This window comes from Copadichromis virginalis, linkage group LG5 (genome assembly GCF_057382275.1).
Source record: "Copadichromis virginalis isolate Kocher_CV1m ecotype Utaka linkage group LG5, C_Virginalis_male_GT1.1, whole genome shotgun sequence".
Classification (NCBI taxonomy): Eukaryota; Metazoa; Chordata; class Actinopteri; order Cichliformes; family Cichlidae; genus Copadichromis; species Copadichromis virginalis.
Genome location: NC_140622.1, coordinates 21,349,977 through 21,373,316, shown reverse-complemented (window position 1 = coordinate 21,373,316; position 23,340 = coordinate 21,349,977). Strand labels below are relative to the sequence as shown.

General features: G+C 41.3%; 2 protein-coding genes and 1 long non-coding RNA gene across 6 annotated transcripts in view; 1 reads left to right on the top strand and 2 right to left on the bottom strand.

The window, feature by feature from the left end:
* The window catches only part of grm2a (glutamate receptor, metabotropic 2a), a 33,807-nt gene extending 15,826 nt beyond the window's left edge, over positions 1–17,981 (bottom strand). Inside the window, exons 1-2 of the mRNA XM_085456649.1 lie at positions 17,252–17,981; positions 4,779–5,515 (exon numbers count right to left, since the gene is read on the bottom strand). Coding sequence (XP_085312775.1) covers positions 4,779–5,306 — 528 coding nt within the window. The 5' untranslated portion in view covers positions 5,307–5,515; positions 17,252–17,981. The remainder of the gene's footprint in view (positions 1–4,778; positions 5,516–17,251) is intronic.
* The window catches only part of LOC146709607 (uncharacterized), a 50,631-nt gene that overhangs the window by 17,880 nt on the left and 9,411 nt on the right, over positions 1–23,340 (top strand). The gene's annotated exons all lie outside the window — the stretch shown is intronic.
* tex264a (testis expressed 264, ER-phagy receptor a) overlaps positions 21,025–23,340 on the bottom strand; it is an 81,462-nt gene continuing 79,146 nt past the window's right edge. The window contains exon 4 of the mRNA XM_085456653.1: positions 21,025–22,354. Coding sequence (XP_085312779.1) covers positions 21,990–22,354 — 365 coding nt within the window. The 3' untranslated portion in view covers positions 21,025–21,989. The remainder of the gene's footprint in view (positions 22,355–23,340) is intronic.

Here is a 23,340-nt window from a genome sequence, read left to right as displayed (position 1 = left end):
AGGTTTCAACAGCAGGTTGGTGGGACTATAATTATATATATATATAACTATATTAATGATATTATTGAGCTAATTGCCATACAGAGCTCATAGTTTTAAAAAAATGTTTATAAGAAAGTGTTAATAGCATTCTGATTTTTGTACATCCGTTGACCTTGATATAATATTTTGGCCATGTTCATTATAAGCATCCACCAATGTATATACAGCAGTAATGAACTGAAAGAATTTAATATACTAGTGAGTGGGTGAGATGTGCTCAAAAGAAAACATTTAAAAGCGAGAGATATACAAGAACACAGAAATAAGAAACTGAAACAGTGTCCTCGTCCAGAAAATATCAGGCCTCCTTTGTAGAGATGTCATGATTTTTTTTTGATTTTTTTTTTACATGAAAAGCCCATCTGCTCTTCCCAGAAGACTGTTTCTGTGTGCTTCTACAGCTATAACACTGTATTCCCAAAGCAGCAGTCCTTAGCTTCACTCAGTATCACACACACACACGGCCCACTGCAGCACTGTGGAACACTCAGGCAAACACGCACACAGGGAGTGGACATGCATGCACGCACAGCACACGCACGGTGTTATCATTAGCAGTGGATCGTTATCAGTTTATTTCTTATCATTTAGTTGCTTGGCAACAGCTTTAACAGAATAGAAATATGAGCTGTCACATACTTGGAGTAAGGTTGTTTTTGATCAGGTCCTGCCCTTTAATGCTGCTGGATAATACGAGTCTCCTTTATGCTGCAATAGTCTTTCAAAGCCCCCAGAGCCATGCGGCCATTCAGATTACACTAAATGAGAGGCTACGGCTGCACTTCCATTCATTTTAATTTCAGTCACTCAGCTTGGACATGTACTGCTTTTACTCATTTTCATTCTTTTTAGTCATTATTTCAATTTCATCTTTTTAGACTTAAATCATATCTGCCAGACATGGTCAGTACAATCCAGCCGGACACTGGTGTTAAAAAGCCTCAGACACAGAACAACAAAACTGGGGTTCAGCTGACTTTAAGTCAAGTTATCATTCATATCTATCATATAAGATAGATATAGATGTTTGTGTGTGTGTATGTGTGCGGTGAACATGATATTTATTTCAACCGCACAAATAGTGGATTTGGTCAGGTGGCTGAATAATCCAATCATACGTGAATTATTTACAATTTCAGGGCACATTCTTCACTTTTACCCATGAATAATGTATTTTGCACAGCATAGCTTTACCGATACGTTTCATCATTATTATTCTCCGGGGCTTGCGTTCTGTCATGTGTGTATCCATGTTTAAATCCTTCATATGACTCATGTATGCTCTGGAGATTGGCACAGTCTACCTGCAGATGAAGACAATGCTAAAAATAGTCTTCTTTGCGGGTGATAAAAATGAAATTCTCGAGCTGGCTGAAAGCTCATATATATATAAATATATCCGATTTTTTTGCTCACACAGGTTAGTCTTCAAATGTCAACCAGACTGCTCAAATCAAGATCAACATTTTTTTTAATTCCAGCATGCTTCCTTGTGAATCCAGAAGAAATTCCAATTATCCACAAAGTTGCCGTTATTCAGAAAGCGCTTTTATCCAAATACCCTGGAACAAGCCACGTTTCTGCCTCCAGACAGCGATTTTTGTATGCTGCTCTGAAACATCACAGTGTGTTATTTTCCATTGTTTGCAGATTGGTTCCAGAGTTTTTTGATTTTTTTCTTTTTAAATCTATCCGTGTTTTATGCCTGAGCATTGTTCTTTTGTGAGCACTTGAGTATTTGACATTCCAGAGGTGTTGTTCTTCTAATGCGCCCCGGTGATTATGTTTTGCCTGGGGATGCTCTCATACCGGTGAGTCATATTCAGCACCGAAGACTGCTGTCGGGGTAACAAAAAGTGGTGTCCCGTCCGTGTATTAATCAGAATCCGACCCCGAGGCTAGATGTTCCTGGACTGCAATTGTAGAATTTAATGCACCCTTTCTTTAACCCACCCATTTAGGACACTGCAGAGTAATAAAGCTAATGTCCCCGGTTATATAAAAGGTATCCCAACAAAAATTAATATAACGTGACACCGGATGTGGACTGGCAAAGCGCTTCAGTGTCTTTGCTTCAAGTATAGAATGATATGTCCAGAGGGTAAACGTGTAACTTGTTGGTGCTTCACACATGAATAAAGATGCTGAATGTAAGCGAGCATGTCATCACAAGGTCATTACTCACCTTGCACTGATGACCCACTGTTTGGATACTCCACAGGGAAAATGGTCGAGGCTAAAAATTTGAATCACCCAACGATTTCTACATGTACATTTAGTCAAAGCATCCAGATGGCATCACAGACTTCCCCCAGACTGTTTAAGATACAGACTTGGGGTTGTGAAGTGCTTTGACGCCACATGACGCCATGTGACTCGCTCCATCGCCTTCACTCTGTGATCAGATTTGCACGTTGGCGTCTCCGCGTTTCTGAGAAACATGAGCTTTCATTCCATCCCCCCGTTTTTTTCCGTCCTCTGTGTGCATGCACACCTCTGCCAATCTACCAGAAAGCCCGGCTGCAACCACAGATGGGGAAGACAGGACCTACCCTGCAAGAGCGTCATCAAACTTCGCCTCCACACTTAACTCAATCTGGGCCCGTGTAGCTGCAGCATGGCTAGGCTGGCAGCCAGATCCGCCCCCATATCTGCGATTGTCACACCACAACACCAGCAGCACAGCACAACACACTTCTTCATTGTGACAGATTTAGACAGCACTCAGCGTTCTCACCACCTGTCAGTTCGACATGTTCCGCCACGTCGCCGGACCGAAAAGCGCCTTTAAACTAATAAATGCTGCTTGTCCTGTAACTGCCTTGCCTTTGGGGTGAAATACACACATGTGTATTAACTCTGTGCCATTCGCACAGATGGGCAGACATTATAAAGTTTCACTCACTCAGGCTGGTTCACCGAAAGGTCTGACAGGCTATAGATTATATACAAATGAGGCAGTTACAAAGAACGGACACATTATGTGGAGATGATTTCCAGCAGCAGCACAAAAATATCACATATTTCTCATTCTCTGTCCCAGAAAATAGCAGTAAATCTTTAGAACATTAGGAAGATTAAATATAACTATGTGGTTAAAGTTCATTTTAAAATGCTAGCAAGTGTGTAAGAGGAGGGCAGATTTATTTGCATAATCACACACTCACCAACCAGGCGTGAGAAGGAGACGGCGAGCACACCTCATGACTGAACTTCATTACAAGTTATTTGTGGTATTGAAAAAAAAGACATCTGTATCCTATGGTGTACTTCTACTATGAGAAATATTCAGCGAGAAGCTAGGGCAGACCTGAGACCTCAGGCTTGTAATAGCATACCCATAAATTACCACAAGACAAGGGCACTCTCTGAGGAGCCCCAGATGCAGAGTTTTGCTAAAATTACAGCTCGTTTATCAACTCCTTTATTTTCAAACTTTCCTTTTGAACAGGAATCCCTCTATAGGTGCTATAGGCACGACTTCCCTTAAGCCTTTTCCCTATAGCTCTCCAGGAGCTCTCCACCTGCAAAGTGTATCATTTCTTTACATATTTGGTATTATTTTTTTGTCAAGACTACAGTAAATGAAGATGTTTGCATTTACATAGCACCTTCCCAAACTTACTAACCATCATTTACTCATTTAAAAACTTTTGGAGTTATCGTATCAATTTTTTGCAGAATAGAGACAGATTTTTCATGTGCCCGCTATAGCTAGTGAAGCAGCTGTTCACAGGGAATTAATTATTTTTGGCTTAGCATTGTGGGCATGTCTATATTGTAGACAAAGTGTGTATAGACGCTTCCCCCAGCCTATTGTCCTGCCATACGCAGTGGGGAAAGGCTGCAAACAGCGCACTGCCACTGACAGGGGTTCCTGCAGAGTCTGTTGTTTATCTGCGACCTGATTCCAATCATTGTTTTTGGATGAGCAGAAGTGTGTTTCTTTTCTTCCAAGAAGCAGATATCTGGAGCATGAAGCTGCATATCTCAAGTGGGGTGAACCGTGCTCTTCAGATGAGACGGCGTACTGGGTCGTCTGGCTGGCTGAGCCGGGATGATGAGTTTGGATTAATGCTTTAAGGCATGTATATTTGTGGATGTTTACAAATCTCAGTTCTGCAGGACGCACAGTATCTCTTTTCACAATGACTTGAAATTGCATTTATGTGGCAGCCATATTACAGCAGAAGATTGGGAGGCCCAATTAGCAGAGCTTTCATCGCATCAGCTTGAGTGAGCCGAAAGGAGCACTGCTGCTGAGAGTAATCATGCCATCACTAGTCATCCTGTCAGCCCGTCCTGAGTGCAACATCTGTAGCATGTCTGCCTCTGACAGGACCACAGCTGAAGTGTGAATTACTGGGAAAGAGAAAGAGAGCTTCCAAATTAGATCAGCCAAGCACATGGGCGTACAGGTAAACAGATCCTTCTTGCGGAACTGATACTCATTAAGTCCCTGTGTTAACATCTCGCAAGGGGTAATTGCACGTGGTACTTAAGTCTAAATGGACAGTTATATGACAATCCATCACAATCACTCTTGGGTTTGTAATCCCTCCCCTCTCTGGTGCTCTCTCTCGTGCCTACAGTAACAGCTAAAAGTGAAGTTCATCTTTTGAAAATGGTCTCTTTGACAAATTTAATGCAGAATTTTGATCAGTTTATTTATTGGCATAAAGCATTTTTAAAATAAATGAAAAAAAATAAACATTTCTGTTTTCACTAGTCCTTACCTGAATGGAGACATCGCTGTAGGACCCTCCTATGACCCCAGAGATAGCCAGAGGGACATCATCATGGATGGCGTAGGAGCCATCAGGGCACGTGTACTCACTGTCATCCACTTTGGTGAGGGAGGCCCTGACAAACTCTAGGGATTGCTCCAGAGCATAGGTGTCCTTAGAGCATGTGTCCAGTATGTGAGCTCCCAGTCTGAGCCCATGAAGGATGTGTTCATCCTTGTTGATTTCGTCTAATGCCAGGAGCATGGCTTCCAGTCTCTGGATCCCTCTCTGTGCATTGATCTTTCCACAGTCCTCTGCACCCTCGCCCTTCTGGTGCACAGGGAACAGGCCACCGATCATCAAATCTCCCTCCAGTGTGATCTCTTTCTTGGTGTCAGTGTTGTAACCCACCACAGGCAAACCCTGGGGAGCCTGGGCAAAGAGAGACACACATAAGCACAGCAGGCTGAGGTTGGACAGCCAGAGGGGTCGGGGTTGAGGGCGCACCCCCAACACAGGGGCTTTCCCCAATGACATATCCCTGGGCAAAACAAAGTCACCGTCCCGCCTGCGATTTCTGGTCAGCGTCCGGTCGGCTTTTGAATACGGCAGCACTGAGGAAAAGAAGGTGCAGCAGCAGCCCCGCCAGATCTCAAAGCTCCACTGTTTTTATTCTGACGGAGGCCATTTACAGCATCATTGCCATCCTCCGCGTCCTCTTCTTCAGAGTGTTTGTAGATTACAGCCTACAGATCAAACAGAGAAATTCAGTCACAGCTTTTGAGCTGAAGTACAATGATCCCTTTGTCTCACAGACTGTGCGTCTGCCAGGGACAGACTCAGCCCTTGGAAATATTTGACATCTACACATTAGTAAATATTTGTGTCCTTTGATTCTTATTGATGATAGCTGTGACAGGCAAGACAGTGAAAACAAAAACTCTCCATTTGTTAACTGTCACCACACGCGCTGCCACACAGCTGGAGTGAGTTCGCTACCTTAGACAAATTTTTTTCCAGTTTGTTTTACAGTTTTCATGAAGACCAATGTTTCTCTTATCCAGAGTTATATGACATGTCTAGCTTTGAAATAGCCAGCTTATAAAGCAGCTTAAGGACAGGGTTCACCATTAGATCAGAGTTCACTGAGAATAACAAAAACATCCCCGTAATGGCTTTCGCATGTTTTCGGGCAGCATACAGTTAATCTCTCATTGTCAAGGGCCTCATTTAGTGAGCGTGTACGCTACACTTTTGATTCTGCTTTTCTATTCTCCCTCCATTTCATCCCCTCTATCTTTGTGACCTCACATTGCTTTTCTTCCAAGGCAGATGATTGTACAACTCTTTTATAATCACATGTGCACATGCTCCTGTACACCGAAAGTCGAGAGAGATAACAAATCATGTCCCGAAGGAACATTTTGTCAAATCACATTAAATGCTCACAGAGTCTTACAAAGACAATATTTATGCACAACAAAAGAAAAATACGCGCAAAAATAAAACGAGATGGATTTGAGGACTCTGTTTTGAGCAAGCAAATTGATTTTGTTGCCAACAAATTGAATTAGTGGGATTTTATCTAGAGATACATGAATATACTTCAGTCTTCACTCACTGTTTTGGAACATGATTTATTTTCATGGGTTTGATGAAACGCAAAATTAATGTGGGAAATTCTTAGAAAATGAAAAGACATTTTTGTAAGGCCAATGTGAACAAGACAAACAGTGCACTGGGTGCAGATGTTCAGCAAAAGTGCACCAAAGCTGCCATTTGGGTGTTAAATCACAGCCAGTTACACTGTGTTTATTTAAAGCACTTGTTCTCTAACGATGGGTCAGACACCCTTTTGTTTTTAGGGCACACAGTGTGTTATGTTTAAATTTTAAATATAAAAAATAAAAAGAATTCTCATTTGTGTAATCATTACAAACATATAACACAGTATATAAAATGTTATGGTATGATGCTGTTGTCATTGGAAAATAACAGTTCTCAGCTTCATGCACATTACTATATATAGTCATAACTAATCATTATTATGTGTATTAAAACCAAGTATAATTCCATTGTTAATACATATATGCCTTCTAAAAACCTGTTTTTAACTATAAATTTAACATTCGTTAACTGGTATAATTGGACAGCCTTACTGAGGAAGGTGTGGTAAAGGTCACTCCTCACTCACAAAGCACACTGAGTCTTCTGCAGTCAGTCTTGTGTGATATGATGTGATATCCATCTATCCATCCATTCTCTTCTGCTTATCCAATTCAGGGTCGCGAGGGGGCTGGAGCCTATCCCACCTGCCGTAAGGCAAGAGGCGGAGTATACCCTGGACAGTTTGCCAGTCTGTCACACGGCTAAATGATGTGATATCATGGACATTAAATATAAGATTGAGTATAAGTTCAGAAACTTATTCTTACATAATAATATGATTGTTTAGTGTTCTCCTGATGGTGGTTTTTACAAACGTGAGCATTAGTCAATGTGAGCGTGGCATAGTTGCTGGTTCTGGTTCCTTTGTGACTTTTGAAATGATCAAAGTATACACTCACCAGACATTTTATTAGGTACATCTTTCTAGTACTAGATTGGACCATGTTTTGCCTTCTGAACTGGCTAAATTCTTCATACAGATTCAGACATCATCAGCAACAACACTCTGGTGTTTAAATGATGCTCACTTGGTAATATGGGGCCTGAAGTGTACCAAGAAATAACCGTTGATGCAAGGCACGATGGAGCTATGCTTGCATGTTGTTTACACCAAATATCTGAGCCTACCGTCTGATTGTCGCACCAGAAATCAAGATTTATCAAACCACTGTTCTATTATCCAGTTTTGGTGAGCTTCAGTTTCCTGTTCATAGCTGAGAAGAGCGACACCCAGCTCTTCTGCTGCTGTAGCCTATCTACTTCCTATCTTCTGCGTACCTTGGTTGTAAGCAGAGATGATTGTGTGGGAAAATCCTAGCAGATCATTCCTAGCATATTTGGCACCAATAACCACACCACATTAAAATCACCTTCCTTCCCCATTCTGATGCTCGGTTTGAACTTCAGCAGGGCATCTTGACAATGTCTACATGCCTAAGTACAATGAGTTGCTGCCATGTGATTAGCTGATTAGATATTTGCATTAAATTGGAGTTGAACAGGTGTACCAAATAAAGTGTCTGGTGAGCATAGTGTCACTGACTAAGCGAATTCTTTTCTTTTTCTTGACATTTGAGCGATTAGTTATCTCTAAATGTTATCCTCAGCTCTGTAGAACTTTGTCTGTTTCTCTTTGAAAGCTATAAATTCATTAATGACACACTATGGATGGATCCAATAAAGGTCCACAGCAATAACAATTATGCATAATGACATCTGTTCTGCCGCTGATGGAAAACCTTACCAGCGCAACTAATGTCCAGTGACTGTGCATGTATCAGTGTTCGATGTGTGGTGAGAGCAAATGGGGCTTATAAATGTGCGCCCAGCTCCACAGTGACAGCAAAACAGAGCCAGGCGTACTTGTGGCTATATAAATCTGCTGAAAAGATTGTGCATGCATATTTCTGCTCTCTGTGCATACACAGCCTTTTAGTTGTTAATCTACGTAGAGTTTTATGCGCCTGTTCCCTGGTGTCAGTTCCCACAAATCCCAGAGGCTTAATTAAGCAGCGTGTTGAGTGTGGGACAAGTTTATCGGAGTAAATTATTGAGCTAGAATGATCTTCCTCAAATCCATTGTCTCACCAAGTCAAGTAGGCTGACAAGCAGTAATTATCTGTATTGATGAGAGATTATGAAAACAGAGCAGGGGGATATTAATGCGCATATGTCTTCAAATCCATTTAAAAATACTGACTTACCTATTAAAACAACATAAAGCTCTCAATGGGATCAGGCTGCAGACCACGTTCTTTGGGGTTTTTCTCTGTTTCTCTGTCTACACTCTCTCTTTTTTTCTGTCTTTTTCTCTGTTGTTTCCATGGAAACTTGCCAGTAGATGGAGAGGGTGAAGGGAAAGTGGAAGACAGACCAGGACAAGTGGGCCAGTCTGATCATGCGTGGTGCCTGGTCTTATGGGAGAACTGGCAAGCCTGCACTGTTCACTGACCAAACTTATCAAATTCCTGCCAGAGCGTTTCATGTTTTGCCTTCTAAACAGCAGCCCACCCTCAACCGCGACTGAAATAAAACAGCAGAAAGACGCAGCTAACACCGCTATTGTTTTAATATGTTATCTTTGACAGATTCTTAGTTGTTTAAAAATGGTTTGATGAAGAATTATCGCCTAGGAGATGCTTCTGGTGTATGCGCGACATACTTTACTGGGAAACAAGATGTGACATGTAGCGTTACACTTCAGGAACCATCAGTGAAACCTAAAAGGTCCTTTTTCTTCCGCACAAAATAATTGTGTAGGTGTCAGACTTTCCATTTGCTCCCTCAGCAGCTTGTCAACAAGTGAAACTCCAGTGCAATCGCCTGCGCTACTTGCCGCACGTACAAAGGCAACCACAACAAGCGAAGGAATATGACTCTGTACAATAAGAACATTCTAATGTTTGAAGAGTGTATTCCGGATTAAGTGTAGCTCTCTGCCACGTTAAAACACCGATGCACAAGTTTTCATCGAATTTCTGAGATGTAAGCTGACTAAATGTATTTACTGGAGATTCTGCAGGGGGGAAAAATTGTCTGCCATGGCTCTGGCAAAGCACTTAAGTGCATAGTCTCAAGGGAGAAGGGTGACAAAAGGATTTCTGACAGACACATTGTCAGTCTCTTTTCTGAGCCTGCATTCCCACTGGGAGCTTGCGTGTTACCAGTGGACTCCAATTCTCTGTTCAGAACACTCCGGTGTGCAACCTATCATGGTAGCAGACAGACAGACTCCTGTTGGAAAACCAATCTTTTAAAAATTCCAGTATGTCCATGTGGAATACAAGTTGGGATTCCCGATCCCATCAAAATGCTGTTATTTTAGGGCGAAATAAATTAGGCAAATTCTATGTGAAATTGACAGTCAAAGGAAAGGTTTGACATTATACAGCAAATATGAAGTTCGTTATCTGTTCATATACTTTTAGTTTCCTCAAATTAATAAGATTTTCACAGTTAAGCTTTGCAGTTTGTTGTATTGTAGATCAGTGTGGTGCCATTCCAAACTGCTGCGTGTATACTTAAATGACAGACGCTAAGAGCGATATTTACACTTTAGATGTAATACCCCACCCAGGATTCTGTCTACATGTTAACTTCAAAGACAAACTGTTCCTCTCATTTTTTCCTCTCCCCTCCTATCCAGCCATCTACGTTTCTGTCTCCACCAGATGGTCTTTTTAATTCTGAAGTGTAAAGCCTGCCAGCCTCTTACACACTTCAAACCAGACTGTGCGAAGGAATTGGTTAGGGGTGTGTGTGTGTGTGGGGGGGGGGGGGGGGGGGTAGCCAATGGGGGCTGCAGAAAATACAACAAAAGATAGCAGATGTGAGAGGCAGGGAAAAAAAGCGGAGGGAAATAAAGAGGGGGGGCTAGGTTTGAGGAAGACGGTATCCAGAGTGATTTTTTTTTTATGACACTCATTTGCCCCAGGAGTGCAGCATTAATATGGTAATATCCCCCGCAGGCAACAGAAAGTGTTGAAGACTGGAGGTCATTTTCTGTACATGCTGCCATGAGTCTGGATGAGCAGGTTGGAGATCCCCAGTGGAATGACTTGGAGTCTTGCTAAGAGGAAGCACAGGAAATGGAAGTCAGGCTTCCCTAAAATCACATTTCCTGCTGACAAAGAGAGTGGTCCTGGGCTGGGGGTGGGACGGGCCGAGCTGGAGGTGGTCTGTAAATGGGAAAGAGGGCTCAAGAGTGCAAAACATATACATGCACATATTGCCAATCATAGATGGAAGATCAGGCTGGAAGAACCTGAAATTCTATATCAGCTTCTTAATATTCTATTGCTTATTGTCAAGGAAACTCTTATGGCCCAAACCCAATCTGACATTACTTAACTCTTTAGCTTCACGGTGTTCCAGGATGTCTGGAGGGGCGTTAATCTCGAGTGCATCATTTTGCTGCCAGATGAATGGATGAATATTATTCTGTCATTTCAAATTTCCCTCTGAAATTGCACCACTGACACCACACAGTGCCCAGGTTGCCTTTAGGCATCACTGACGCGTCCTGTAGTGTAACACTAAATGTCGTATCTTATTTCCCAGTACAATGTGTTGCTTTTGCAACCAGAAGCTTTTCTAAGGCAATCATTCTTCACCAAACAATTTTTTGATGAATTCTTTTAAGTATAAAAGCTGGAAAAATGCAGGCACATCCATTCCAAAACAGGGATGGAACTGGTGGGCTGAAATAAATCAGGCAACAGAAACAAAAGGGAAAAAAGCTAACCGCTTGGATACTGTGGGCCTCCACTTTTACCTGAAGATTGATTCCTTCAGTTTTTCTCAGTCTGCAAATGGAAAACCTCTGTGTATGCTTCCTGTTTTGTTTTCAGCAGCTTGCTTTGTCTTTCGCACTTGACTTCGCCTCCTCTTCATCCTCTTTCTACCTGCAAAGGGGGAATCCCTCGCATGTGTTGAATGGTTCTTTGACTCCCAGCAGCCTCGTCCTGCTTCCATCATCAAACATTCATCCACTCCCTTGTCTCTCAGAGATCATTACTGCCAGGTTTATGGCTGGTCCGAGCACGGTGATAGATGTGCGGCGCTTGGTGTTGTTTCAGAGATTTGCGTTTTTTACAAACACAACAGATCGATGTCTGTTTTCCAGCAACTGGACTGGAGACTGGTGCTGCTGGGGGAATTTTAAGTTTTAATCATTATTTTACATGAAATATGACAAAATGAGAAGTCACATTTAGCAATTTTGGGATCTTATGTAACTACAAATCCAGATCCCACAGCAGGATTGCTTTTAAAAACCTGCTCCAATTTTTCTCAGTTAGCTTTTTCTTCAACTATATGAAAGTGTTATTGTATTCAGGCTAGGTTGCAAGATTAAGCAGTGGTTTATTTCAGAGGGTTATTATGTTTCCTTCTTGGTTCCTTGTTTTACTAATAAATCCTGAACGTGAACCTCAACATTTTATTTGGCTTGATTTAGCAACTCTTTCAAGCTTAAACTGAAATGGTAATCCAAGTTTTTTTTTTTTTTTTTAATGATTAGGACTAAATAATTACTCAATTATTCAGCATTCAGAGTTTCCTGTTTCTCAGTGTAGTATCATGCAATGAAATTGTCAGTAGCCTGGTAACAAAACAGAAAATTAACAACTTTCATCACACTTTGATTCAAATACAGCTTCGTGATTGGTGCTTCGTACATGTCATCTTATTTTAGTCAACTAAGCACCACCCAATTCAAGCTGGCAAGAAGAATGCAAAGGCAACAGTCACAAATCAACCCCTAAATCATTTTGGTACAATGATTTGGGGGTTTGTTCATCAAGTCCCATTTTTAAAAGCCTTGACTTGAGCATTTTGGTCATCACTATCTTGGTTTTTGAAAAGGAAGGAGTGTATTTGAAATCAAGGATACTGAACAAAACTGCTCTATTAGCTGTCCACACTTTACATAATGAACACAAAGTTTAGTATTAAAAAGGCATCAAACTAGTGATTGAAACCATGAACTTATTGTGAGACTTTTTTCAGAGGTCATAAATCAAGTGGCAAACTAGTGAACAGCTGTTTTCGCATACACTTTTATACAATCAGTCATTTTGGACATTACATGCACATCTAAGGTACTTCTGCCTTGACTTTAGACTCCGAAGCTTAATCCATATTTTATGTACACTCTGTGACAGGAATGATGAAATCCTTTATGTGAAACAACCAACACAGGCCCAAGGACTCAGGCGCACTAGACTAAAAGTAGGATGGCAACTTTTTTGCAACTCATAAAAACTTTTAGTTACCGGGTGATCACACTGAATTCTTTTGCATTCAGCGGCTGATTGCAAGTAGTTGCATTGACCAGCTCGTCACTAAGAGATCAACTGTTCAACATCCTCAACTTCTGGGAATCTATTGTCATGAAAAGGTGATTGTGCAGGTCATCAATTATTAACAGCAGTCTGTCTTCTGGTGTGGTTCCTGCAAATTTCAAACATGCAGTAGTGCAGCTACTGTTTAATAAACCTGGCCTTGATCACACAGTTTTAGCGAACTATAGGCCTGTTTCCAAGCTGCCTTTACTTTCCAAGGTTTTAGAGAAAATTGTTTTTAGTCAACTGAAAGATTTTCTAGATGATAATGGCATCTCTGAGGTTTCTCAGTCAGGTTTTAAAACCCTTCATAGCACAGATCTGCATTATTAAGGGTTTTTAATGACATCCTTCTGGCATTTGATTCTGGTAACCATGTTGTCCTTGTCCTGCTTGACCTAACTGCTGCTTTTGACACCGTAGACCACAATATTCTAATTTCTCGATTAAGTAATGTAGTAGATATTGGTGGCACTGCACTTAATTGGTTGAAGTCTTATTTGTCAGATCGAACTTTCTCTGTCAGCCTTCTCGGTTCCGAATCATCTTCTGCTCCTCTGTCATGCGGCGTCCCACAGGTCTCAATTTTAGGGCCACTACTGTTTTTACTGTATTTACTGCCTCTGGGTTCTATCCTTCAAATTTAGTTGCCACTGAAGCAGAAGGATGGCATCTCCATAAAACCTCTCCTGCCTAGATGACATTAAAGCTTGGTTGGCTCTGAACTTTTTAAATTTTAATGAAAAGAAAACAGAGTTGTTGGTGTTTGGACCCAGTGGTCCCTGTGAGTCCTCCTCTGTAGATTTGGGACCCATGAAAGTTTATTTTAAACCTGTTGTTACTGATCTTGGTTTTAAGTTGGACAGTGATTTTAGATTGGACAACCAAATCAGAGCAGTGGTGAAGTCCAGTTTTTATCATTTAAGGCGACTGGCAAGAGTAAAATCTTTTCTTTCGAGGCAGCACCTTGAAGTAGTGATCCATGCTTTTATTTCTTCCCGCCTGGACTACTGTAATGCACTTTATGTGGGGGTCAGTCAGTCATTGCTCTCACGTCTGCAGCTGATTCAAAATGCTGCTGCACGACTCCTAACAGGAACTCGTAAAAGAGAGCATATAACCCCTGTCCTGGCCTCACTGCACTGGCTGCCTGTGTCTTTTAGAGTTCATTTTAAAATTCTTGTGTTTGTTTTTAAATGCTTTCACAGTCTTGCCCTCTCTGAGTTTCTTCATCTCCACACACCCTGTCGGTCTCTCAGGTCAGCTGACCAGCTGCTCCTGGAGGTACCGAGATCCAGGTGGGGACAGGGCCTTCTCTATCATGGCTCCAAAATTATGGAATAATTTGCCCTTGCACGTTAGAGAGGCCCCTTCACTGTCCACTTTTAAATCACGTCTTAAAACCTACTTTTATTCTTTGGCTTTTAACCTCAGTGAGACTTAGTTTTCCGTTGACATGAAATTAGTTATTTAATTAATTATTTTATTTTTTCTTTCTTTTATTTGGCTTTTATTTATATCTTATGTAATTTTATTTTATGGTTCCAATGTACAGCACTTTGTGTCCGCTGTGGTTGTTTTAAAGTGCTTTATAAATAAAGGTGATTGATTGATTGATTGATTGATTGGTTGGTTGGTTGGTTGGTTGGTTGGTTGATCTGGTGGGAGACTGTCGCCAGACAATCACAGTGCAACTTGGACCGACTGTCAGACTGGTTGCCAAAATCTACAAATAGCTGTCATCTAATTTATTAACATAGATTACCAACATTTTACAATCAGTCTGAGAACAACTGGTCCCGCGGAGCTGCTGCTTTACATTAAGTTACTAAAAGCAAATGAAGGTTGGCTGTTTTAATTAACATTAACACTGGGTCTGCAAACACTAATCAGCCATAATGTTAGGACATGCTTTCATCAGCAGAAACCAGGTGTCACCACTTGACGCTTTAAGACACTTTCTTTTTATAGTAAATGTGCAGTATTAGAAGCAGAGCAAGGTCATTGGGCTGACCCCTTTCCACACTGACGTTTTTCCCACAGACACATACAGAGGTCTCTCTTAGACCACAGCAGAAACCAGACTCCTATTGCTTAATCCTCAAATACAAAGTATAATCCTGTTCAAGCAGAAGTCAGAATTTATTTTAGCACGAGTTGGAAGTAAAAGGACTGAACAGCTGTTCATTATGACTCACAATGGAAATTATTGGTGCAGCTGACCTAGGACTCACCTAGGAACCTCTCACATATGCCCAGCATCACTCCAGCAGTCACTTTTAATCTGAGTCACGCGCATCATTAATTACCTGGAAGCTCCTGTATGCTTTCACTGGAATCCATGTTTAAATATTTCTACTTCATCAGAAATCAGCTGATGGAACAATGCTTTGTTTTTTTGTTTTTTACTTAATGCTCTTTGTCCTTGTCATAAGTGAGAGTTCAGGGTTTCGTGTATTTTGCATTATCATATAGTGACTTGAGCTTCATTTTAATTTATGTCACACAGAAATGAAACTGTAGGTTTCCCCATTTATTGTAAAAATTGGAGCCAAGACCGCATTTCCGTCATTTCCTATCTTTCACGCTTACTCTGTCTTCACTGTGTGCAACGCAACTGCACCTTATTAAAACTGGTGCAGACGTACCATCTGATTACCAAATCTAAATCAGCAGATGAACTCCTATGTTAACACTGGTGCAGTGAGAAATTAAATATTTAACTAAACAGATGTATTGTAGAGACATAACATGATCAGTCTGTGGATCCCACCTGCATGTATGTGCGTATTTGCGTGATCAGATGGAAGGGTGAGCTATTAAGCTGTCCTTTCAATAGCACAGGCGTGTCGTCATGCTTGAATTTAATCACTTGTGGCTGGTAGCAAATGCAACTCGTGTGTATTGTAAAAGGTTTGAATGATGATGAAGTAACAAGACCGATGTCTCTTAACATGAAACTGAAATCTAGAAAGCAGGAGGGGTAAAGTTTAGTCACGCACCATTATTAATAACTTGGTAGTCAACCACACATTGGTGCTAATGTTTACATAAGAGTAAGCTGGTTCGTGCACAGAGTTTTGGGTTCTCTGTGCATTTGAGTCTTTTTTGTATCGTCTTTGTTCACGCTGCTATCTGCACTGCTCTGAGAAATGAAGGTAATTAGGGATCCCTATCCCTGTGCCGCACTGGCAGTGAGTCCCCGTTGTCATCAAGTGAAGAGTAACAGGTGAACCTGGCCGCACACAGGAGTGAGCTGTGTGGAGGGATCACTAGGTTAGACAGCCTTGCCCCTTTCTGCCACTTTTTGTTTCTGGATTCAGATGATGGCAGCAGAGCGTGTTCCTCTCCAGTCAGCCATGACCTGAATAATTTACAGTAATCAACATCTTCAGCCATGAGAGCATGAGCTCACATATTATTCCAGTTTTTTAGTCTTAGAGGAGCGTGCCTGCTGTAATTCTGTTATGTAAGAAATTCAGATACATGCATCTGATATATTAACAGTTGATCAAGCAGCCTAATAAGTATACCTTTTGGTTTAATCTAAATCTGGGGTTTGACTAAACTGAGGCATTAAAAATGAGCCATTTTTTTTCTTTCTTTCTTGTGTTTTATCTGCTGAACGTGCAGCCACACAGATGCCCCCTGGGAATAATCCACAGTGCATTTTGCCTCCTTTAATACCTTTCTCCAGTATTAAGGATGCAGCCTCAAACTGTTTGCACGGCTTTTGCATTTCTTCATATTCCCCATGAGTTTTGAAAATGCTTTTTAGACGCTTGTGGAACAAATAATTACACAGACACCCCATTTCTAGACACACACAGGGCATCACAAGTCTCGGCTGCTGAAGAATTAATATGAAAATGCCCAATTTAGTTCCAAAGTGAAACATTTGAGATAGCAATCCATTTTCCCGTGGAAGAGAGCCAGAGTCAAGTAAAAGCCTTTGCCTGGAAACAAAAGAAACAGCTCCTTTGTGCAGATCATATTCTTCTTACATGTAACTAATGTCAATCAAGTTTTTGTCTCACTTTGAAGTCACACGGGAGATCAACCCAGTGAGGGAGATGGTGGATGTTGCCGTGTAGTAGTTACTGCATCGCCTGTTTAGTAATTTTTTCAGCAGCCTCGCTCATTTATCATTCTTTTACTGCTTATGGTTATGCCCGGAGCCAGAGATGCAAACAAAAATCAGGTCAAAATGATGATAAGCATCGAGATAATATCTCCAGAAATGAATGCCTATCCACATGTGTAGCCTGCTGCATTAAAGGGTGTAAAACCACAGTCTTGTCAGCATCATAAGAATAATTTTGTCAACCATACAAAGTCAAAAGGCGACTTAAGCGCCTTCCTTACAAAACAACTCGTTTAACTTCAGAAAAATGCACTTTGGAGGCTTTCAACGCACAAAAAAAATCCCAGAAAATAAGAAAGGGGGGAAAAAGAAACACATTTTCTTACCTGCCAACGGTTCCTCAGTTTCCAGCGCTACCGTGCAGTGGATCCTCGGTGCAGACTAAACGCATATCCTTCGCGCCACTGTTGGAGTTTTTCTTTTTAAAGCCTAAAGCAAGTGTGTTTGCGAACTACAGAGGAGCTGGGGAGCAGGGTGGATGAAGGAGGTGAGCGTAGCTGCCTGAAGTTTGAGCCGCGTGCCAGGCAGCTGTCCGTGGTGCTGAAAATAATAATAATAACGCCACACACACAGCACAAAGAGTCGCCGGATTCCTGGAGGAGCGATTCCTGCAAACAGCGGTTCAAAAGTCACAGCTCCTAAACGCGCTTGAAATAAATGCAAGTGAAGCCCACATCACTGCGTTGAGCGAGAGAGGGTTCTCTCTCTGTTTGAGCGTCAAGTGTGAGAGAGATTAATAAGACGGCGTGCATTAAAGGTGTTGTTTATCCTGGTGGGATGCCAGTTTATCGACTTGGCGCCCTGAGAACCGACACAAAGTTTAAATTCTACCTGTTACTCGACTGGCAAAATCCCCCATAGCTGGCAACGAGACACATATGTGTATATATATATATATATGTTGTTGTTTTCGTTGTTTTTTACATCAGCTGATGAACGCGCTCGCTGCGGATATGACCACAGCAACCTGGGAGAACTCTCAGAAGGTTTTTCGCACTTGAACAAAGACGCAGTTGCTCCACGCAGGAGCAGTCTTGGATATAGCAGTCTGCCTCGTCGCAACTCTGTGCCAAATTATGTCATTTAGAGCCCAATGAACCGACTGCGTGGCTTCCTGCAGACGCGAACTGACGGACTGTGGATGTCAGTGGAGAGAAGCTTTAAAGAATCGCCCGCTGTTTAGTTCAAATGTGCGGGGGGGGGGGGGTGATTATCTCCAGATGTGATCATTTTAATTTGGGATCGGCAAACAAGTTGTGACACGGCGCGAGATGAGTGTGAGGTCAGTCCCAGATGGCAGGCCGATGCGTTTCAAGGGACGTGCGCTTGGAGAGGGGATGTGCTGGGACCCCCCCTCCTTCCTGTCAAAAGCAGCTTCGCACACGCAGTCGTGGGCTTCTAAATTTGTATGTTGAGACTTCACATCGTCTCTCTCTTTCTCTCTTTCAGTGTAATGAGATTAATAATTAACTTCATGGACAGGCAATAATCTCCGCGCCCTCGAACGCTGTGTGACACCCATGTGGGTTTCACAATTAATTAAATCAGTTGTTGACCCTGTGTGTCATCGCACTCTTTTCCTCACCGATTTTTATTTTTGCCTTTGGACCACGGCTGGGGTGCCAGAGTTGATCCTGAAAGTGCAACACACATGTGGTGAGGGCATCTGTCCCCGCAGACTGGTCACGCACAAGACACCGATCTCATTTTTTTTTTCTCGTCAGAAAAAGATAATATTACTAAAGGCTGGCGTGGTTTGTGCGTTTTCTGGTCAATAGATAAGGTTATATTTCTGCTTGAGACTTGCAAGGCAATCGAGGACAAAGTGAAGGAAAAAACACGGTTATAATGAACCCTCCAACAAAAGTGGCCCTTGGTTAGATTGCGTGCTTGATTTGTGGGAATCACTGTATCAGACCAAAAGATCAGCGCTGTGTTGATGGTGGTTGTTCAGTAACACTCAGGTGTCACATCTTCATCTTCTGCCATCATATACTGTTCATTTATTAGGATTTCCTGAGAGTTTAAGGAGCCAGACCAATATTACATTTTGGGGATAACATTTGTAATAGAATAACTTTAATAGATTAGCTGTTGCGCATTCTTAGAGTCACTTTTTATTATTTAAAGATCTGTTAAAAATGAACACAGTACATTTCTGCAACAACAGGGTTTAGAAATAACACTGATGTCATAATAAAGTTAACACTTATGAGATTTTTGCAGAGTATCAGTATAGATGTTAAGGGTCCAATAAACATGGAAGGCAGCTTAAATAAAAGATTTCATTTCTGCCTAACACCATTGTGGAGCTCCATATCTCTAAAAAGCCAAAGCGCATCTGAACATTAGATATGCCAAATGTGAAGCAGAGTTTTTAGAAGAACTGGCTATTTTGGTACATCAGGGTACCCATGTGTACCCATTTGAAATTTCTCAAGTCTCTTTCTGTCTGCTATGGTGACGTCAAAGCATGTGGAATATTTTTGAAACTGCAAATATGCTACTGAAGTATTGCTGCTAGCACATACTCTGCTGTGTTACTGTGGTAATCATGTGACTGACGTGCAGACTGAGTTGTAATTCATTGGGTTTAACAAAAGTATTATTTAGGATTTGCAGCCATTTTTATAAATAATCCTCTATTTTCAGAGGCTCAGAAGTCATTTAAAGATTGAATGACAGTTTCATTGCCAGGTTAGTGTACCAGAAGGGTTAACAGTTTAAGATCAACACATGGAAGCAACTCTAGATCTTTTATCTGCTTAATTTGTTGTGAAATACTGTGGAAACAGACCTCGCCTGGCCATGAAAATGCTTGTCAGACAACTGTACAGTTACTTTTGAACATGCGAATATAGAGGTTATGTACAAAAATGGCTGTAATTCCTAAATAATACTTTGTAAAACTCTTTGAAGTGAAGCTGAAGGACTGTATTGCAGTCAGTCTGGATTGTTTTATATCCAACCCACTGTCGGTGGTGGTGTATGGGGGCTTCTTCTTCTTTGGCCGTTCCCTTTAGGGGTCGACACGGCAGATCATCTGCATCCTCCTCTGTGGCACCAACCCCATGCACGTCCTCCTTCACTTCTCTTCCTCCTGCTGGCAAACCATCTCACCTTGCTTCTACTGGCTTTTATTCTTCTCTCCAGAGCATACCTCCACCTTTCCATAGCCTCTTCCACCTGCTCCCAAAATACGTATCACTGTCCAAATACTCCAACTGCAAGTCAAATGCAAAGAAGAGTGTAGCTGTGAAATCCTTCTTCAGTGGACTTTGGTGTCTACACATCTAATTTGGCTTGCATTCCTAACAAGCCCTAAATACATTTTTCTTTATTCAATTAAGTCAATATCCTCAACACTAACAGCACGACCAGGCACATGAAAGGCTTTTCTCTCTCTCTCTCTGGTTAATGGCGTATTACTCAGTAAAATTACCATGGTTACAATGGCGCTGGATTGGAAACAAAACATTAACACTTATAGGTCATGATGCTCATTAAGAACCGCAGGCTAAAGAACAAGTATGTCCATCAAACTTCAGTAGTCAGCTGGAGCCTATTCTTCCTGTTGTTTTGTGCACACAGCTGATTAAATAAATTGTAGAACAAATGCCAAACCACTCAGTCAAATGTTGACCCGATCGATGCAGCGCCGGCATTTGGATAAACAACATTTTGTGAGACTAATCTTAAGTGTTTATGCTTTCCAAATGTATCTACATTTGTATTATTTTATGCATTCTGATTAAACAGTTTCCCAGTTTCCCAGTCCTAAGGGTGCTGGGGAAATTGCTCACTTAAAAAAAACAACCCTTAAAGCAGTGCATTGTTTAACTCACCCAGCACTGAAAAACTGATGTTATGGGCTATTTTGTACCATTTCTCTTTTATGCTTCTTATGAATTCACATGTAATCCCCACAAAGCAATCGTTACATCATAAAGTCGTGAAACTTCAGAGAAAGCTTTGACTGCCACACACACTTTGTTACCTTCCTGCATCCCTGTTGGGAAACGCACAAAAAAATATAGATAAAAGCAGCAGAGCGGAGACCATTTTTGCTGTTCTTCTCAAACTAACATTTCTTTGAAAATTTTATTACACACAGGAAGACATACAATGCATCATACATCATATCCGACGTCAACCTACAAACATGTTACATCTAGTTTCAGATAATAGGTGAATTTTGTCTACAACAACATAAATGTAAATGAAATGTGGCAGAACAAACTGCCCACAGAAAATGAACAATACGTTAAAATAATTCAATTAACCTTTTTTTGCAGAGTGACAATAAAATATTCTGTACACCTTTCAGGGGGAAAGCTTACAAATATGTTTGAACTTTAATCTAAATCTTAGTCCTGGTGTCCCGGAGGCATTGATGATGTTACTTTAATAATCTTTTTCTCCACCTCAGCTTTTAGAATTTCCCCTCGTATAAAATAACACAATGAAACAGCACCATGAACATCTCTACAGCAGCGGCAACGCCTGCACTTTTTCACCCAGTCGTTACATCACAACACCAAAGTCGGGTAATGCGCACAAACGCGTGACACAAATTTCCTCAGGACTTGACCTTGAGAGTGGGGTTGCAATATCACCTGTCACATATGGGCAAAACAACATATACTTTCTGATGATCCATGATAGTTGGTAACTCTGTTTCCCCCTTGCTTTTAATCCTTAATCTTAAACTGAAAGGTTACTTCTAATCTGAAAGGGAATTAAAGTGATCCAAACAGGATTACAATTAAAATGAAATATCTAATTAAATCTCCCACTTGTTGTGTGTATGTTTGTATAGGCAGAGATACAGGATCGGGATTTTTTTTTCTTTTTTCTTTTGAACTGAGATTAGAGCATAACAGAAAGTACAGGCTTCAAAAAGAGATTTAGAAGGCGCGGAAATACGGCATGTTGGTCATTACATTAACGGCTTTAGATCCATCAACAAGATTACATGACAGATAACCAGCAACAGCACAGCTGAGAAGCTCTCCAGCATGCCAGTGTTACGTGGCTACACCCCTTATCTCCTCAGCATCCTCCCTACTCCTCTCCTTCCCCTAAGCGCTCCTTCTTCTCAGCCGCAAGTTCAGCTCCTTCTCTAGCTCCGCCTTCACCTTCAGGAGTGTCCTCCTCTTCCCCATATTCCTTCTTCACCCTCTCTTCACCTTCCCCCAGCTCCTCCTGATCCATGTCAAGCTCTTCAAAGGAGGAGCCACTGCCCACTGAGTCATTAGAGCCTCTGTCGCTATGGTCCCTGTATTTAAGGTCTTCGCTGGCATCTAAAACGTCTCTCAGGGGCAGTGAGGAAGCCATGGAAGCGGCTGTGGAAACAGCCAGGGACGTCTCTCTGCTGTCCCAGGGCACGCCACCGCTTACTGAGCTCACATCACTGTGGGAATCTGCACCTGCATCAATGCAAAAAAACAAAACAAAACAAAAAAAAACAGAAGAAATTGATCAAATTGGCTGTGAGAAAATGGGTCATGCACAACTAATTAACAAAATAAAATCATTGGAGGAAAGGCAGGAAAGCTCACGTAGACTAAAACTGAAAGATTGATTTTACAGGTGAACAGAGGAAGTCTGTACTAAATATTTTGCTAATTCAGCAAGGTGATGTTCTGATACTCTGTAGCGATGTGAAAACTTCAGTGGCTGAACAAAGTCATTAGGATTCATCCTCCGGGACATTGCTGCAGATATTCAAATAATGGTGGCAAGGCAGAGACTATTACTTACACAAAGCACGCAAGAAAGAAACAATGGGAACAGCTACGGAAAATAGTAGTTACTGCATGTATATATCTGTAGCCAACTTCACAATCGGTTGTCATATCTCGTGACTTTATGATCCATGGCAACACTGCGAATATGGTTAAAAAGCATCATCTTCTCAATGTTGGTTGGGTAATTAACATTAACAATATGCTTAGTATTGAAGCTCATCAAAAATGATGCAAGGATGTGAAGATATGGGTATATGCACTTACATACTCCTCCATCCTTTGATCACAGATTAGAAATGTAACGTTGGCTTCATGAAACCTAAAAGTGCTCACCGCTTAAAATTCAGCAGATGTAGCTCAGTCAACTTTAACTAATCAGATGAGCTCAGAGGGACCAAAATATTATTGAGAGACATTATTTATACAAAAGTCACAGACCAGCCATTTACATGTTGGCATTACTTGCATGAAATTGTGTAATGGACTATAATTTGCAGAGAGGGATATTCTTGCTGTGCATATTGCATATCTGTAATCACAAAGAATGTCCATTAACCTGATTGATGGAGATTTTCTCACCCACATGATCAGCTTACTAATGCTCTCTGTCTAAACCGGATTCTAATTGCCCTTTGATCTATGATTCACTGTGACCCAATAACCAC